Here is a 19,955-nt window from a genome sequence, read left to right as displayed (position 1 = left end):
AATAGTCTGAAGCAGCTCTGGTTACCAGTTGTGATGGGTTTAAGTTCCAATGTCCTGATACCACTCATCTGTTTTCCTCCTTTTCTGAGCCTTTTCAAAATCGAGTTCCAGGAACACAGTCTCGCACCCCAGATGCCTGCCTACTTCTCTTGCCTATTTTCTACATGAAACCCACCAGGAGACTGCAGCTCCCAAGGAGGAATCTAGTCCTACCTCAGTTATCAAAGAATCTTCTGGAAGATTCAGAATCAGCTGGACCTCTCCCAGGGTGGCCAGCAATCCTGGTTCCCACGGCTGTCGCAGCAGCCAAACAGCATGGAATACACATCAGATGGATATCTACCTCTGGCCCTTCCAAACTGTCCAGGTTTCTCTGCTACCCCGTTCTTGTACTCCCTCCTGCATGCTCCTAATACCAACAGCTACACCTGCCCTTCAGAGAGCTCACCCACCAGCCTGCATCAGAACCAGCCACTGCATTAGCACCCTCCGTCGTATGACACACTCCAACCATGCTGCGAGGCTCCACCCTGCCCGATACCAAGTACACATTTTATCTCTATCTGGTTTACATAGGATTTGTTATTTTAAACATTCATTCCCTCTGTCCTACAAAGGACATGCATACAAATACACGCGCAGAAAGCCACCATGCAGCTCCAGACAATGCCAGCACAGGAGCCCTTCAATAACTCAGCAGCAGCAATAAAGGCCTCATATTATTCTGGCAGTGATACCAGGCAGTCCTCAACCAGATGGACGTATTTGTAAATAAGGCAGATCAGTTTTGTCAGGTTGTAATTGGTTTTAGAACAAGCAATTCCCACAATGACAAACAATTAAAGAGCACAGAGCTCCCACAGCATGTAACACTGAACGGGGTTTTAGAAGAGGGGCAAAAGCAGAGGAGAGCAATGGAAGTCTTACCAACACTACGCAAACAGTTTCATCCTGGTGGGCCTAAGGATGCCACCTATGAGAACGGGACAACCCAGCACCACTGTCAGGGTGCCTCTTCCACCTCCACCATTCAAGCTGCAACTAGAGCCACAGCAAACACTTTGGCAATTCAGAACCTGCAAGGATCAGCTGTCCTTCCCTCTTGGCAAGTCAGCTGGATGGCAGGCAAACAAGGAACAGTTAGGGTACCAGGAAACCTGAGAGTCTTCACACAGAGATGCTACTGGGGATAAGGAGTTCTTTCCAGCAAGCTGTGCACGCATGCAGCCTGGTAAAGACCCCCAGAAAACATAAGGAAGAGGTCATTGGCGATTTTCTTTCTTTCAAAGGCATATTGCCACCACGAATTTCTGCAAGCTCAGTAGTTAGTTTGGTGTCCATAAGTGTCTTATTTTGTTGTCACTGTAAGGTACACCATGGACAAGGACCCTGCAGCAAACACCAGTGACAATGTGACCACCATTCACAAGTCCTTGGCACACTGATGAGACTACAAGTGCTGGAAACCAAGAGGATAGCCGGGGTTCGTGCCTGCCTCTCACTCACAGCTGCAGAACTCCTGAGGATAAGACCTGTGACTGTTCCCATGACCAACCACCACTCTCATGTGGAGCTTACCACCGAAGCTCTGTGCAAACTAACTGCAGTCCAGAGCAGCTGGACTGCCTCCGCAATGACAACATCCTACAGCTAATAAACAAGGGGCCCATTTCACCATATTCAGACCAAAGAACCAGTTCTGCTGGTGTGATCATCTTTAATACACTGTCTTGAACCTGCAAACCACTACCCCTCCTTATGAAATATCTCAGATGCCACCCACTGAGAGAAAACATTGTTAACCCCATTCTCCAGATGAAGAAGCTTTGGAGAGAAGAAGCCTCACCACTCAAAGCCCCAGCACCAATCCGCTCTCAAGCCTGGTGCAGGAGTCAGAACTGCAGACCTGGGTACCTGCTGCTCCCTCCAACATCAAGGAGATACCCCAGGCAAGCTGCTCCCCACGTTTCCACAGTGCACAGCACCCAGAGCTGCGATGCGTTTGGATGCAGTAAGATGCACAGCTAGCTGGACACTCTGCATCGGTTATAGAGTAAAAAGGGACATTTGCCACAAGCTGTCACAGCCCTGATGTTACACCTTCTGAGGGGACTGGGAGCACGTTTGGGTCTGGAAACAGAAAACAGCAAACAAACATTCATATCTAGCTCTGTGAAGTAGCTTCCAAGAAAGGTTCCTGAAGGTATTTTCTTGAATATTCAATTTTAATCCCCAATGCAAGTTTCATTCTGAAGAAGTTATTCTCTGGCTTTGTGACCTGCAAAATTATCTCCTTCCAGCTGGTGCCTCAGGAGAAGTACACCATCTGCTACATGCTCATCTCCCATCTGACACGGATGTCTTCTCATCACACACAAAAAGAAGTGTTTGTAAAGCAGGCGGCAACCACACCAACAGCACAACCCATGAGATGTACCAGAACATGTTGTATGATTAGGAGAGGTAAACAACGAGCATTTCTTTTCTCCTCTTCTTCCCACTCACCCTTAGTTCTGAGCTGACCTCTTATATGAAACGGATCATTGTTATTCCAACAGTGTATCTCAAACTGCCATCCTGCAAGAACAATGACTACAGGAGAACTCTTTTTGTTATGGTTTCACTTTCAAGGGTTTATAGTATGACATTTTCACTTACAGTATCTTTAGTTACCGTTTCTTTAGGGGTTTTAGCAAGAATAGGTCAAGAGCATAGAAGCACTGTGCAGGAAAAACTGCTTTTAAGAAGTGAATCACTCAGCATGACATCATGCAAGGATATTAAAAGAAACAAAATTGCTTTGGAAGAACCTTTTGCTTCCCAACTCACTTGACATAGTCCAAGTTAAAACTGGTTCAATGCTGCTATTTATTTTTGCTTGGTTTGTTGCCATATCTCCTCGGGTTCTTCTTGAACTATCCAAAAAATACAATTACAGTGGAGATCCTGATTTCCAGTTTCATGTATTACAACAGTCGAAGTCCCATTCACTTGAGTGGTAAAAAAGAACAAGGCAAAACAAAAGTCCCTACAAAACATTTAGTGTATTTAGTGGAAACTAAAAGGACAAATGGTTTAAGGAAAATCTGGCATAGCAAGAGGTTAATCTTGCAGAGTTTCTGTATCTGACTGCTGCAGCCATTTCAGAGAGCTCCGACTGAGATGTCAGTCTTTCCGTTTCCTCTGTGTGCAACACTGCATGTTCAACATCTTCACGCCTTCACAGTGTGCTTACAAGCAGTTTGCTGCAGAATGACCTGTGCAGTAAGTCTTGTCTTCTCCATCTCACTCTGGCTGATGCACATACTCAGTCCTAGCCCTAAGACAGATCAGTTCCCCTAAGGTGTGAAACGAACTGGTTTCCATCACAGAGCAAGGGCAGCTGTCCCAAGTTACAGTATTTCTGTACAACACCTCAATAACTCACATTTTCCTACCCATGCTGGATGCAATCTTGCTTTCTCTGGGAGCCACAGTACATCTTCAAAACGTGAAGTCATGCGTTATATGTACCATGGTGGTGAAGATCCACCTATTTCTGCATCACAGACAGAGGAAGACATCATCCTGCCCTGAGGAGCAGACATCCTCACTTGAAAACAGGAAGCGGCAGTTGAGTTGAGCAAACAGGCAGGAGGTGGCCAGGGACCTCGACCACACTTATCACCATAGATCAGCCGATCACACAGCTTTTCAGACCTCACAACACAAGGAGGCTTCAAACAGAGGGGAACTGCACAGCACACATGCTACCCAATCGCTGTGGCAGCACAGAGGACATGTCCAACCAAAGCAGTTTCTGGTCCTCATGTGAGATGCAGAGTTCAAGCACTTGACTTTTGTTCCTGCTCCTAACTACTGCCCTCTTGCCTCCATGCCTCTGCATCACCCTGCCAGCCAAACAGGCAGAACGTTCCTGCCTGCCTCTGGAAACACTGGGAAAATAAAATCATTTCAAACAGTTTGAAACCATTATATGGGTATTTACAGAAATGCCAGAGTTACCTAACCCAGCATTTTGAACACTGCTTTGATGCTGCAAGGGAAACTATAATGTATCCAGCCAATTGTGTAATGCTCTACATGGGGATAGAAATTGGTTTCTGATCTCTCTAGCAATCACATTCCACCCTGAGGCACGATATTCGATTGTGCTGACCTCAGCATGCTTAACTGTACATAGTATTGACTGTAAAAGTACTCAGCCCTTTTGAAAATGTGCCCATCTCCAACAAGAAACAATCATCAGGAAACACTGCAAAACAAAAACACATCATGATATTCCAGCCTGTACTTGGTAAGTGTAACCCTACTAAGCAATCATGTGCAAATAACTTCCTATCAAAGTAGTTAGCATCCTCTTGCACACTACATCACTGCTGAAGTAACTCAGTGTGACAACCAACAGGTCTTTTATCCACAGTAAGAGACATACCAAAGGAGGAGCCTTTGCCAGATGTCCCACCACTGCTGGTTTCAGAGGGGTGAATACAGACAGGCTTCAGTCACTGTGGTATGAAAAGCAAGGTGAAGGATTCACTGTGACTCTTTTCTAACCTTGCAACATACATTGTGGGATTCCTCATGCAAGCAGGGACTTTAGCACATTATCTCAGAGGCATGAAGCACTACACACCAAAGTCGATGGAAGATCTCACCCATTCAAGAGGGCCTTCCCTCAGTGCCGTGCTCAACAGCAGCAGAGTCTTGTTTTCAAACAAAACTATCTTTTGGCCAGAGCAGAACTTTCCCACTCCTTAATGGTCATTTAGTGCACGCTGTCCTTTCGAGGGAGTTAGCACATCGTCCCAAGCAACAGAGGAGCGAAAACCTACAATAACGTTTTCTAAGAAGGCCTAAAACTTCTTCATCAACCAGCAGCTTATCTCCTTCCAGTGGAGGTCACTGCTGGTTAGTAGTCCACAGTCTGGCTCACAAGGTCTGCAGACACAACTTCACAACAACCACAGGTCACCTGCTGCAACATCAGGGTAAATCTGGAGTAACTAATCAGCTTTTGAGGGCAAACAAGAACAGAGATGGGGAGGGGGGAGTTAAGAAAAAGCTAAACATACTCTCTGCTTATGGCAGGGTAATCTTGGAGACAGTATTTCTTCCTTCCCTAACTGACCAGCTCAACACAGTGTCTTCTGATAACTCCCAAACAGCTTTAGTGTATCACTTTCCACTAAGGACACAAAGCAGCTTGCAACAAGGTCAATAGCACTGTTTCCATCTTGTCCTAGGCTACACACAGCCCCCTGTTTCACATTATGCTCCCACTCCATGACTAAATCCCAAACTGGACTTGCCTGCGCAAGGCTTCGCCTCCTGATCATCACTGCCTAACGATGCAACTCTGATCTTCAAGCTCTCTTGCAGCTTTAATCCTGCCACACTGCCAATACCGTCAAATGACAGATCAAAGCCTGTACCTTTAAGATTTCACACACTAACAAGCTGTCTTGATTGAAACATCATTCAGGCTCTTCCCAAATATCAATTAACCTTTTTTCACGCAAAGAAAACCTTGAACTGTCTCTAGAGCCTTTGCCAACACAAAAGCTTTAGACTGCCATACAGTTTGATCTCTAGTTCTTACTCTCTTAAGAGTTCTTCTGTAATCTGTGATTAAATTATAGCATCAGTTTAATTTCCATGAAGTAAATAGAAAAGCGGGGGGACGCAGGCTGCTACCCAAAACCTAGTTTGCTTAAAGCCATTAGATCACTAACACTGGACAGAAAGTCCCACCTATTGCAGTAGAGCCTTGTCTGACCCAGAAGCTTTGAACATCACCATCAACATAAAGAATAACTCACTGCTGGGAGTTCTCTCAGATCTCAGCCGCTGGCAGACTCTACACTGACACAGAAGCTTTCCTGAAAAGCATTTAGTTGATCTGAGTATGTCACCTTCCACTGTGTTTTAAGGAGGAATTCTAGTCACCTCGGGCAGTGGGGAAGCATTTTCATTCCACAGCAAGGGGCTTTACTCCCATGAAACAATTATTGATTAACCAGTGCATTTGACAGAGAGATATGCTGGATACACACAAGGCCAGCAACCTAACATTATCTAACTGGTGATCTTGAGCTAAGAAACCTGCTCCGGAGGTCTTCTCTAAACCAGATGTTCCATGTAGCAGACCATCGCCTCAGGCTCTAACCACACCACAGACCAGCCTCAAGACCACAGACAACAATCCAAACAAAATAAAGTTAATCGATGCTATAACATCTAAAAGGAAAACAATCTTTGGGGCTCTTCCACGGTGAAAGGGAAGCTACTGTTTCATAAGGTCCCTGACAGGGATTTCTGTTGTGGGCTTTCAGTGCGTGACAGTGTTCAACAAAGTTGGAGTTCAGAGCTGAATTTGGTCCAACAGATGGAGAAAGGCAGTGGAAAAAACCTGGCTCCCTTCTCCCTTAATGGGAATCACTGAAGCCAGACCTCTGTCTCCTGATCTCTGGTCAGTTACAGCTTTGTATCCCACTTTCATTTTCAAATATTTACTCTCACAATGCAAGCCATCCAGTAAAACACCACTGAGTCTCACCTAATCACTAGAGGTAGCTTTGCTATCCGGATAATAACCGAAGCAAGAGCCATATGGATGAAATCCTTGCCCTAAAGCCATAGCCCCAGGCATTCCCAAGAGCAGCAGGATTAGCAGTCGCCCAAAGAGCAGCATCCCCTCTTCTCTAATTCACAGACACGCCACTGAGGCTCAGAGTCCTGGAGAGACAGAGCTAAAAAAAACAGGGATGCTCAACTAAGGAGCAACCTCTTTCCCTATCTGTCTGATAGAGACACAAGCAAGAAGCTGTGGACAATTTAACTCCACAGTCATTCTAACAGATTACTGAGCTTTCCTGCACACCTGCTGTTGCTACAAGACAGAGCAATATTTTACAGAGCGACTTTGAGAAGCAAGATGCATTAGAGTGACTGCAATCCCTTGCCACACGACTGTTCCTCCCAAAGGCCTCGGTGAGAAAGGAAAGTAAAACCTTTTTTCTTCCCCTTCTTCAAAGCTACTCTTCAGTTCTGAAGGAAAAGAGCGATAGACACTAACGCAAATTCTTCTCTGAGCTGTTGGACACAGAGGGGCCCGTAGCTTTCCCAAACCCTCCCACTGCCAGACTAGCAGCCTGCAGCACCAGAAATCTTCATGGAGAACCTCCCCCTGAATGTCAGCTGGGCTTCAGCGGTCAGGAAAGGACATCAGTAAAGCTAGCAAACAGCTCTGTCATTCTGGAAGGCACACTGTATAAGGCAGCTCAGCAGCCCAAGATGGGTAAGCAAGAGAACCTCACAGATGTAGCCTTCACGCAGTTTCCATCTCCCTGATCCCTCCCATCGCTCCCAGGCCAGGGGTTTCCAAACTGGGAACTCAGACCAGTACAGACACACCACTCCAAGGCCACATTCGAACAAGAACATGAGCACAAGCCATGAGGCACTGCTGTTCCCCTCAGAGCTAAATCTGGGGACCCACCTTCTAGAAGAGGCCAGGGCTGGGCCAGAAGCACCAGTTTCCACTCTGGAATTAGCCCACCACACCTTTTTTGCATATCTTTGTTTTTAAAACAAAGGGGAAGATTTAAAACAAAGAGAACGAGTTAACACAAAAGGGATGATTTAAAACAAAGAGGATGATTTAAAACCTCTTCCCTCCCTGCCATGGACAGGATCCTAACAGCTGCCTCCTCATTGATGAGTAATGACAACACTGGGACAAATAAAAGGCTGTATATTCCCCAGCCTGGCATGCGAGGGCTGCTGTGCTATCGACAGTGCCATTTTTCACATCAACTCTGAACCAAGCTGCTGACCGCTCACTGTCACTACGCAATCCCACAGCATCGTGGCAGTGAGAAACACATCAGCACTATCACACCAACTCCACCCCAGCCCAGGGAAGCTGACAACAACTACATAAACTCCCTCAGTTCAATGTCAATACTCCACTTCCTCTCTTAAAACTGTATGTTGCAATAAGCTGTTCAGGAGCTGCCTCTTCCCAAAGCACTGCAGTTGTCTTCCAGAGGAGAGACACCAAAATAGAGTCATCTCAGGCCAGGTTTTCAGAGAAAACCTTACAAGCAGGCTCTTGGAGATGTGAACAACTTAAAGTACATGGAACAACCGCAGGCACAAAGCAGGAACACCAGGAGAGGACTGGAAGCCCTAAGGAGGTCATCAGTGACAAGTACAAACCTTTATTACCACTGTCACTGTGTGGGTTCATGCTGTTTACTTGTTTCTGGGTCCTCCCTTGCTGCTATGATACACACCAATAAAATACAGAGGTGGGGCACAACACAATAGCTGTTAGTAAGAAATACTCATCTTTCTAAAGAGGAAGGTTTGCTGGCAGCTCAGCAAAAGCCTCATGGGATTAAATCAACTTTCTGGATTAAAAAGCCACCCAGGTTGTAAGAAAGGGAGATTACCTCATGGTAGCTTCACTGGAAAGTGCCATGAAGAACACAACTGTGCACGCTGCTGTGCCCCTCTCCTGCCTTGAGCCTGATGCCAGGCATTACGGGCTTGAACTGCTCCATCACCAGCTGCCTGTCAGGAGTACAGATGCCTCCAAAGTCAGTAAATGCATTTCAGGAGGTGACTGCTGTTGCTGCCATGGGTGGTGGCTTAACAGCTACTGAAACAAAGCCAAATTCAGGCAAAGAGAAAACTTAAGAGCTCAAGGGGGAAGGTTTCCCCCCACCTTCAATGGGCCAGTAGAAGGAGAGAGTAAATCCTGCTCCTGACAGGTGCTGAAACTGTGTGCGCAGAACTTAAAATACTACACCTTTCAGAGGCTTATAAATATCTGTTAAGCACCTGAAGCACATTTAGTGCTGCACTCTTAGGGCCCTTAAAACTCTTCACCTGGAACCAGGACTAGCTACAGGCCATGAGTAAGTGTTGTAAGAGGTTTTTACTGTTACCAGGGAAAAGGGTAGATTGACAAATAGTGGCCAAAGACAAGCAATAGCAACCGCAGTGCCTTGGCACTCTCCAGTTCAATCTCCTGCACCAGCACCACGAGGCCAACTGCCCGGCTCTGGTGAGGCAGTGCCTGGTGCTGCACCCACACAGAGCTGATGCTGAGAGCATCAGGTCACACATCAGCTGTGTCTGACCCACAGCAAGGAATCCAAGCACACATGCACACACATCTCTGACCAGTCACCACAAGCTGGCAGCTCCTCCTTCCCACTGACCACAGAGGAGGCCCAAATCCAAGGCATTTTAGGAGGGTCGATCCCACCAGCAACTGAACAGAACCACTGATGGCTGGCTGCATGCAGGAGCCTGCTGGCTTCAGTTGAACCATCCCAGCCTCCATCAAAGCACTCAGGACGTTAGCTTTGCAGGAAACATCTCTAATAGATTCAATTTGTTTCCATTAGAGACTGCCAATTCATCTTTATTATGAATCACATACATACTTTCTGCTATTCTTTGCATATGGCTGTCCCTGCACATTGAGGTCTCATGTAAAACCAGGACCACACTATCAGACACCACTGAGGAAACACAACAGATAACAGGAAGATAGCAACAAGTAAATCACCATGGGAATCAACTGAACAAGGAGCAGTGCTGAGCAGTTACTCTGAAGTCTCACAGCAGAAACTAGATCAGATTCATCTATTCTGCTATCTGTTGCCAATGACTCCACTGATGCCGACAGCTACACCAAGACATGCCAGCTGGCCCTCAGGTCACACTTCCCCACATTTTGCTAAGCAAAACAATTAAGTCAATGGAAATTTTATATCCCTTTCCGTGATTAATATTTAGCAGTTTCCCAAAAAGGTGGAACTTCTCTTTTGCACAGAACCATTTTATTAAATGGGCTGTCAAGTTTCAAGCCTTGATGCCTCTTCCAATTGGGAGCCCTGCTTCCCTCCTGAGCAAGCCATAATCCCAGAAAATAATTTGGTATGGGAATTATCCCAAGAATTTCTGAGCTAAGTGGAAAGAGAGGAATAGGCAGCAGTTGATAACAGACATAAAAGAAGGAATGCAGCTACTGCAATAGAAAAAGTAAAATGAAGCTAAAAACTAATGACAAATCAATGTAAGCACACATTACTTTTCTGTGGCCCCAGGTTTGCAAGCCTTTTTAATGGTTTTATATGCTAAATCCATCAAAACTGTAATTCTATTATCAATTTACACAGCAACTAAGAGTCCTAGAAGTGCAAGAAATCATCCCTTCATCGCTATGCAGCCAGGTGCACCATTTAAAGACTACTGTCTTTAAGATCACCAGGGATGCTTTTCACCAGCCAGCCATCTGACAGCAAAAGATGCCACTGACTCACAGCAGTCTTCCTGCCAACAATAACCAAACAGATCATACAATGACCCGGCTTTTGCCAGAGCTAAAGAAAAGCTTCAGGAAGCAATATGAAATTAAACAGCCAACTAACATGATGCCCAATTTTCTGCAAGATTTACAACCTCGACCCTTGGATGGCTGCATCTACATAATTAACATTGGTTAGCTTTAGTGCATTAAAGCATCAAGTCATGCACCTGACAGTAATGAGGAAAAGACATTTGTTTATTTTTCTGGCCAGATAAACCAATTAAAATTGCATGTCTGAAAACATTCGCTTTAAATCGTACATCCAAGGATCTACTGTATTCTGTATTCCACAAGTAGCTTTAAAGTGGCAGTTGTAAATACGCAGCCACATCTTTGTGGCCATTTATTTTTAATGCGACCATTCCTGTCTGCAAACCTCAGACAGACAAATAAGAAAACCTGCCTCCTAAAATGTGTCCTTAATATTTTCTTTCTGGTACCATCAAGCAAGCATCTGCTGGCAATCCTGGGGACAACTCTCTGCTGGCAGCTAAAGAAGGATGCAGATGAGAAGCAGAAGGCAAGGACGGACCCACAGTGTGATAACTGACAGGAGAGACCACACCATGGGACGGTGCCTGTCAGCGATGCGTGTGTTCAGGAGGGGTGAAAGAGAGAGGTCTCCATGCACAGGCAGATGGCAAACACTGCGGATTGCCGCAAGGACAGCCAGCCTGCAGCAGCCACGGGCAGCAATGATTCGGTATTTCCACTCCTAGAAACAGAGTGGGAGCAGCACCGACCCAAAGCCTCAGGCACCCTGTACCACCACCAACAGTGTGTAGCTATGCCCCAGCTATTAGCCCCCCCAGCCCTCTGCAACATCCAGCAAGAGGGTGTGCAGCAGCAGCACGCACTCAGCCCTGCGCACACGCAGCACACACCCTTTATCTCTTCAAAGCATTTCCAGGACAACTCCTTCCCACCATGAGAAAAGCAGGCACAATTCTCCAGGGAGGGAATAAGATAGAGCTGTTACGGCTGACAGATCACCCCTGTGCACAAAGATTACTCACCAGTTAAACTCCACTTACGCCAATCATGCACCCCCCACAAAGTGTGGGCTCATCGATTTTTTTAACTGAGGGTGCAGCACCCTGGAGCACAGGAGGTCGGGGCAGGGCTCAGTTATTGACAGGCTGCCCCTGAACCATCCAGGGCCTTTGCTCTATTCCCAACAGCCTGGGCAAGAGGGCTTTCAGCAAAACCTTCCTACAGACCAAGCGTAAGCAACACTTTATTTCTCCTCCCTACCATCACCACATTATTCCCAGCTGTTTGTGAGTAACTCTCTAGTAATACCTGGGCAAGTGAGGGTGTTTATGCATTTCAGGCACTGCACATTGGTTACTGCTTTGTGAGAGCCTCAGGCGCAGACACCTCACGCCTTCCCAGCTGCCCAGTGGATCAGTCTGGCCAGCACCCTGAACGCTTCCAGTCACCTCCAACATCCATCTTTTAAAAGCATTTTAAACACACCTCTGCTGTGAATTACTCTTCCGCCCATGCCAACGTGTTCCCTGGAGTTCACATCCAGGGTTTTCCAGCTTTCTCCCTGCTATCTTCTTGACCACACCATGGGTCCATCCCTGTACTGCAGTCAGATTTCAAACCCACCCTCTGTAACAAGACACCACTTCTTCACATTTTCATCTATCATCTTCCTACTTCAGGTATTCCTTGGCAACATTTTCTTTGTTAGTCTCACTTGCCACCACTCCCCCTTTTCTTTCTCCCTATTTCTTTTCCATTTTAGTCTTTCTCTGGAGATTTGGGTAACTGTCTCCAATAGGTTAGCACAAATTTAGATATGAATAGGATAACAACTAAATCCCTGAAGGAAATAAATGGGGTATTTGGATAATGAGGTGGCCTACATGAAATCCCTAGGTCAAGCCAAGAGAGACTAAGCTTCACAGAAGGGGAGCAGAAGTGGAGGTGGGTGTTTATGGTCACTGTCACAGCCTCAGAAGAAGGTCTAGATGATGACGAACTCTCCCCATGTCGGGTTTTGCTGATACCAAGGACACACAGGTTGTATTTGCACAGGCAGTACACAACTAACCAAAGAAAAAGCCCCACTCCCTCTGCAGAGTGTCCTCCGCAGCCAGTTCAACTGGGGTCCCCACCAACCACCAACATATCACTAAACATTTCTGCCCAGTTACATTTTCTTTCGCCTCTCCTATTTAGCAATGAAGCACAGGGCACGACAGACCTCTGTGCCAATTCCTCTGGACTCAGATGTTGCTAAACTGTCCTCTAACATTTTAGCAACACAGGAAGGTCAGAGCTGCCCTGATCCCTGCAGGGAGGTGACAGTGAGGGTGACAGCTGTCAAGACACAGCCACGAGCACCAGAGCCCCTTCACCTCACCAAGGTCACCCCAAGACCACCTTGGTCCTGTGGCTGAGCTGATGCTCCTCAGGGATGGAGCTGCCACCACCTCAAAGGTAGCGAGCAGGCAGCACACACAGATGCTGGGGTCTGACTCTGCTTGCCTTGCCCCAGCTTCAGGCACAGTTAATCCCCAGCCACATGGGAATTAACCTTTATTCACACGAAAACACAGACCAAGTACCCAAAACCAGAAAACAGACACTTCTGGAGGTATAATTAGGTACAGAAGAGTATAAAGGAAATTATTACTGGTCCATTAGCAAACTCTGTGTTACAGCTGCCCAAAACGTGATTGCTGTGGTGCAATAAAACACCCTTCTACATAGCCCCAGCATTAACCAACATATGGAAACCATGAGGCTACAGAAGTCGGGCCAAGAATGATCATGGCAAATGAATATTCCAGTTACAAACAACAACAAGAAAAAACACTGGCAATGTCTGCAGTAAAGCTTTTGGCACAGATCAGACCCTGTCCTGCTTCCAGCTACCCCTCTGCAGCCCCAAGCATCCAAGAAGCAGGAGCTGCGTGGCCCAGCACATCATCAAGAAGATGGAGACGTGGGGCAGGCTCCATGAATAAATGCAAATCCCCTCCCATAAAACAGAACAATACCACAGGCTAAAAGAATATTTCATCTGCTTAACTACTGGGTGCAATAACATCAATTTGCCCAAATTACACACAAGCAGAAAGGTAATTGGCACTGAGCAGAGCATGTTGTGACTGCTACTTCACTCTTCAAAGCCAACTACAAAAGACTGAAATGCACGAAAGTAAACAATGGCACAAAATCAACAGACAGCCCCTTCCCCAAATCCCTCCATCTGGCACTGCACTGTAGCATTTCAGCAGCTACTTCTTCAAAATGATGAGACATCATTCAGCCAAGCTCAGGATCCAACACGCCAAGTGACCTCTAGAGAAGGCAGGAAACCTGTTCTGTTTGCACACTCAAGGGTTAACTTGCAGGAAAGCTATTGTATATTTTTTTAATTAACTCTCTCTTAACCAGAGACTTGAACATAACAAAATGGTGATCGTGTACCTGTATAAAACAGCCTTCCAAGGGGAGATTGGAGCCAATTTTATATAACAGCAAAGGGACTTGAAGGGGGCAACTCAATGAGAAGGCATTCAGTAAGCAGTTAAGTACCTTCAGCTGAAAGTGGGAAAAGGAATTGCCATCAACTAACAGGATGAGGAATTGTTGCAATGAGGAACAGATTTACAAACTGAAGTTACCAAAAAATATCAGTTCATACAGTTTGCTACCAATACTAAAACTCCCATTTTTGAAGTAGAGGGATGGCTACACAGACCGATTCGTTCCCGTCTGACCACACACACTCTGACACACTTGGCCCTTCACCAGGCTGCAGGCATTTGTGATGTTTCAGAGAGTACCAACTTTTCCATAATGACTCTAACTGTCACAAAAATTAATCCGGAGCCTGGTGGGTGATGCTTAGCAGTCTCAACAGACACAACCACTAATGATGTTCTTCTCCAATATTTATTAACAAGGCGGTCTGCTTCCCAAGGTCTTCATCCTGCAATAACGCTGGGACTTGCATAATAATGATTATGTCCCTTGAAGTCACTGGGCCTGATGCGCGGCGAAGTTCCTTACGTAAGACCCGCAAGATCAATGTGCTTCCTACCGGGCGGCCCGGGCAGAGCTCACTCTGCAGACACCGGCATCAGCAGGTTCCCTCCCGCTACCGCTCCCGAGCTGCCGCGCAGCCCGCAGCCCCGGCGCTGCCCAGGTGGATGCCGGCCGCAGCCTCGCACCTCCCTCCCCATTCACCGGGAGCCGACTCGGGTTAGGGCTCAGCAATCAGCGACCGCGGGAGCTCCGCACGCCGAGCTTCCCGCAGGGCGATGGCACCGGCCGTGCCCGCTACCTCCGCGGAACCGGGCGCGACGGGAAGGTGCCCGAGGAAGGGAAGGCACCAGGGGCACCGGCCCAGGGAGGTCAGGGCGGTGCAGGCCCCGCAGACAGGGCCAGCCACCGCCCGCCCCGCCCCGCACACAAAGGCGGGCACCGCATCCGTGCCCCGCCGCCCGCCCCGCAATGCAGCGGCCGCACTCCGCACCTTTGACTTGCGCCTCGTAGTCGGCGATGATCTCTTTGTCCTTCTTGAACCTGCCCTGCGATGACATCTTGCGGGGGGGCGCGGGCTCCGCCGGGACACCCGCCCCGCCGCGCTCCGCCGCTCCGCGCACCGCCGGCCCCGCCGCTTCACCCGCCCGCGGCCCCACCGCCGCCCGCGGCTGCCTTCATTGGCGGTGCCGGGGACACAGCGCGCCGCACACAGCCCGGCGGGAGCCGCGGCGCCACCGGCCTCCGCACCGAGCCGAACCCAGCCGCGCTCCGCCGCCAGCCGAGGCGGGGCCCTGCTGCCGATCCCGCGCTCAGGTTGCGCGCTGGGCGAGGCGGGGCCGCCGTAAGGGGCGGGGCGGGGCGGGACGGGACGCGCGTCCCCGCGCCCCTTCCAGTCCCTCCCGGCGGGGACCGGTCCTTGTGGGCGCGGTGCCCCTGGCGGAGGGGCCGCTGGTGGGAAGGGGGGATGCAGAAGGCTCTGTCGTGGGAGGGAGGCAGGGAGGGAACTGCCGCCTCCCCATCCTCAGCCCCGGTCCCGGGTCAGCAGGGCCCGGATCGTACCGCCGCTGTGTTCCCGCAGCTCCGTTAACCGGCGCACACGGTCCTGCGCCGCCCCCAGGCGCGGTGCTCCCCGCCGTGGCGAGGCCCGGCCGCGCTGACCCCGGCACCGCACGGATCTGCTGCGGCCTCTGCATCTCCCCGTTTCCCAAAGGGCAGGGCTGGGATCTCGTTCTTCAGCCCCGCCGGAGCTGCCCTCTCGCAGCCGCGGCACACGCTGCCTGCCGACGAGTCAGTTTCCGTACTGCGGCAGGGCACCGGGCTGGAATCTGCTCTCCGAGGCTGAAGTATCAGATACCACACTGTTAACCCGTATAGTGGATTTGACAGCTGAGGTACCCGGGTGGGCGCCATCACAGCACCCTTGTCCTCAGCACCCCTTGCAGCTCCCCCTTGCCCCCATGACCACACGTCTAAGCCGTACCTACAGGCCAACATCCAGCCACAATGGGTGTATCACCACAAAAGCAGTAATAAACATGAGTACAGTGGCAAGGGAGAGGTTTATGGCACATATTAAACTCAAAGGCCATTTGGCTCAAGCTGGAATATCTTTTGGCTGGTGCTGTCTTTTGAAACTGCATTGGGAAAGCAGCAGGTCCCAAAACACAGCAAGCCCTGTTGTTCAGAGTGACAAACACAAGTTTGGTTTTGGTTTTCCAGCCCCAGGAGAAGGCCCATCACACACATAAAAGGCCATTTTGAGGAGAGAAACTCCTGCTTTGGGTAACACAGAGCATCACCTTGTGGTGCGTCTGTAAGCTGGCTTGTGGAGGTAGCGCTTCGTTCTCCCTTCCGTAATCCGTCTCTACATTAGTGCTGGCCCTCGGTCAATCACAGAAGTACATTTGTTTTGGAAAAATCCTGTTTGGAAAAACCACAGTACAAAAGGCTGGGCTCTGTAAGTGCCCCATGTTTGGGGCAGCCTCCCCAGGCACTGCTGTACTGCTTCAGCTTCTCATCAGTCCTCCCCTGGAAAGTGTGTTTTCTAGCACTACATCCCCCCCCAGGGTTTGGAACTGTGAGTGTTGAGGGGGCAGAATTAACTGCAAACCAAAGTGGCATCTGACTACACTGCTGTCCAAAGGCACACATTTACAAGTGAAGAGGCAGCTTGAGGGGTGGGCCATGGGAGCCTCTCACCAGGCAGGCACTGGCTCGGCAGTCCCAGCACCCATGAGAGCAGCCTCCCCTCTCTCTGGGCTGGGAAAGCTGGCATCCAGGGCAGCTAAATTAGGGGTGTACATGTTGGGAAATCTCTTCTGTGTGGGCACCATTTGTGCAGAAACAGAGCCTTGCAAATAACGACAGAAACGTTCAGTTCAGACCCCCTTGCAAGATAGGGGTGTGACACATGGAGGACTGGGAAGCGAGAGGGAAACCCACCTTGCAGACTAAGGGTCTGACCTTAAGGAGTTCAGGGTGCTTGGATTTCATCCAGAAGCTGTTTTGAGAGAGGGGCTGCACTTGAGCAGATTTGTCATTTTTTGTTACCAACTAGGAAAAAAAGGGGGAAAAAACAGGGAAAATCTGCTCATTCCATCAGAAAGAGCTATGCTATTTAAGGCTCTTTTCCAGGGGTTTTCTGCTTGAGTAAGAAAGATCATTTAGGAGCCTGTGTCATGAAAAGACCCTTACACTTCTGTCAGCAGAGAGTTTTCAAAGCCGCACGTACAAGTGCCCATGTGGCAATGCCTGTGAGCACAGCCTCTTGGGAAGCCAGGCCCACTGTGTGTTTCCCCTGTCCAGCCCCAGCTACACTCCGATTACTGCGCTGCACAATGAATCCTTTTGTTGGTGTCTTGTGTGGAGTGAATTCAGGCAGATTTGATGATTCACAATTATTCTGCCAGCTTACAAAAAATAAACCAAGCCTATTAAACAAATAATTTACCTAGCCCTAGCAAGCAAGACAGAAGAGCATTCTGCATTTCCAGCAGCCATAAAAAGACCCAAAGAGAAGGGAGACAAAGAAAGAGCTGCTAGGGAAGCGGCAGCCCCTGCGGAGTGCCAGGGCTCGGGGCTGCAGGGCTGAGCAGCCATCCCTTCCCAATGCCTGTGGGGGCTGAGGAGCTCAGAACCCTTCCCAGAGGGCAGAAACCTGGGCACAGGGTGAGGAGGGCGGTCACAGGGACCCCAGGGTAAGAAAGGGTGCTGGAACGGTGGCTATGAGCATGGGACAACTTTTGTGGCGGGGCAGAAGCAGCCAGAGTTAGTGATGGTCTCTAGAGCTAGATGTGCTGCATGGATGATGCAGGGCAATGCAATGCTCCAACAGCCCAGGGTCTGCAGAAGCAAACCTCTCTAGGAGGTGAGCAAGCAACCGTCAAGGCATGAAGTGGCAGGGATTCGGTGAAGCTGCTCTGTGGGATTCACCTTGTGCCAGTGTAGACCCACAGGACAACCAGGGACCCCAAATCGGCAGCTGCAGAAGTAGAAGGGTGAGCCAGGAGGGGAAGGGCACAGGGAGCCCCCAGCACACCCAGTAAAGCAGCAGTGCAGGCTGCAAACCCCTGATCCAACGGAGCCAGGCACGTTTGAATGGAAGACAAGTGGGGAGAAAGGATAAGAATGAAGGATCTGATAGGAGGAGGATTGGGTGCAGTCAGCACAAAAGTGGCAGGAGAAAACAAATGGAGAAAGAAAGAGGCCGTGAGTAATCCCCTGGGTGAGCTGAAAGGATGCAGGACAGATCTGAGTGCGGGACATGCTTCCTTGGTCTCAGCAAGGAGGGTGGGGTGGGATTAGAGAAGCATCAGCGAAGGAGTGTTGACACCTCAGTGGAGAACAACTAGGAAGTCTGGAAAACAGCAATTGCTGAGCTGAGATGAAGAAAAGGGGCAAGGGGGAGAAAGCTCTTAGTGTGTGATGGGGAAGCCAGGGCGCTGTGCCCAATCTGTGCCCAGAGATGTGTCTATCCACCAGCTGCACACGCTCAGCAGTGCTGGGAGCGTGCTGGCCCTACCTCTATGGTTTTGTTTGCTTCACTCACCAATACCCTTAATGTTTTGTGTTAAAATATCTTTGAAACACAATTTAGCTTAGTCTAAGCAGTTCTGCAGCGCAGAGACTGGTGGGACAGGACAGATGAGCCAGCTGGCAGTACAACACGTTATCATTTGGTACAATAGATGCAGAAAGCAGACAGGAGTGAGTCAAAATGCTGCATGCAGAGGGGTGGCTGGAAGATTAACTTATCTCCAAAACTTTGCTTAGGTTGTGTTTGGAATTCTTGGAGGTGGGCAGTAAAACAGCTGACATGGGGAAATGGAAGAGAGATCAGAGGTCTGTTAAACTGCTAATGGCTCTGATAAAGGAAAATAGAAAAATAACACAAATTGGTACAGAATGGGAACATGGCAAGATTCTTCACTGAGAGGGATTCTGTCCAGAAAATCAGATCTGTGACAGACCTCGAGAGGAGAGGGCTGAGCAGGGCTGGGAGCTCATTCCTCGGTGTCCGGGTGCAGGCACAAAACCAAGAAAATAATAGGACGTTGTAACTGAAGAAAGGAGAAAATGGAGCATTTTACTGGCCATAATAAATCACCTATCAAACAAAAGGGTTGGGAGATAAACTTCAGTCTGCCTCAGAGAAGATTCTCCATTAACAGGCTGCTCCTCTGCACCGTTCACACTAGATGTTTATCTGCTGCTCCAAAGCATGAGTTTGGTAGTAAATCTTGCTCTACATAGAAACACAGTTTTTGGCAGAACTACTCCAGTGGGAAAGAAGAATAATGACAAGCATTCTGCAAGCCAAGTGACAGTCCTGAGCTGCTGAGCTTGCTGGGGTCCGCATGCTGCTGGAAGCTCCGCACGCCGCAGAGGGCTGCTCCAGTGCTACCCATGGATGAGCAGAAACCTGAGTTTCTGGGAACAATGAACGCAGCTGCCTTCCCTGCCAGGGGAATCCAGGAAGGGGCTGGGATGCTGTGTGTCATACCCAGGCATGGGGTTAGCCTCATGGAAGAAAGGCTGCCCAGGGCTACAGTTGGAACCAGGCTGGAGAGGGGATGACAAGGAAAGCTGAGAGGTGTCAGAGAATGATCCTACAGGAATATCAGGTCTCTACAGAGGGTGCCACTGGAACAAGAATAGAACTGTTGTGTGCAACTATGATATGTAATTTCCCAAAGCAAGGAAAGCTAACTTACATGACAAGTACATGCTTGTAAAGCACAGGGATAATGCTGTTGTGTTCCTTTGCATCAAAGACCACTGTGGTTGGGAACTTATCATTCAGAGCTCACTCTCTGCAAAGAAGAAAATGAATAGAAAAAGAGAAGCACAGGCCATTTTGTAACAGATTAATCCCCATGGAGGTTACTTCTCCCTGTAACCCTCACAAGTGTTAGGAGAGCAAGTACCAACATTTTCTAATAACAAGCTGTGTCATAGGACAGATTTTGATTTTCTTGCCAGATTGGTGCCAACATGTGTGGCTGCCTCTGAGGTCAAAGTGAAGCATCTGGGGGTGTTAAGCATCGTCCATCAG

The 19,955-nt window shown here is 48.8% G+C and overlaps 2 protein-coding genes across 4 annotated transcripts in view; one reads left to right on the top strand and one right to left on the bottom strand.

The window, feature by feature from the left end:
- SRGAP3 (SLIT-ROBO Rho GTPase activating protein 3) overlaps window positions 1–15,138 on the bottom strand; it is a 115,883-nt gene extending 100,745 nt beyond the window's left edge. The window contains exon 1 of one of the 3 annotated variants that reach the window (XM_061456001.1): window positions 14,892–15,138. In XM_061456001.1, coding sequence (XP_061311985.1) covers window positions 14,892–14,958 — 67 coding nt within the window. In that variant the 5' untranslated portion in view covers window positions 14,959–15,138. The remainder of the gene's footprint in view (window positions 1–14,891) is intronic. The other 2 variants (XM_061455999.1, XM_061456000.1) reach the window with 2 other exon arrangements.
- Window positions 1–19,955, top strand: part of THUMPD3 (THUMP domain containing 3) — a 350,792-nt gene that overhangs the window by 295,801 nt on the left and 35,036 nt on the right. The window lies entirely within an intron of this gene.

This window comes from Pezoporus flaviventris, unplaced genomic scaffold, assembly GCF_033815535.1.
Source record: "Pezoporus flaviventris isolate CSIRO_AGI_PZ_B2104156 unplaced genomic scaffold, CSIRO_AGI_Pfla_v1 ptg000021l, whole genome shotgun sequence".
NCBI lineage: Eukaryota > Metazoa > Chordata > Aves > Psittaciformes > Psittacidae > Pezoporus > Pezoporus flaviventris.
This window is presented reverse-complemented; position numbering and strand designations above follow the sequence as displayed.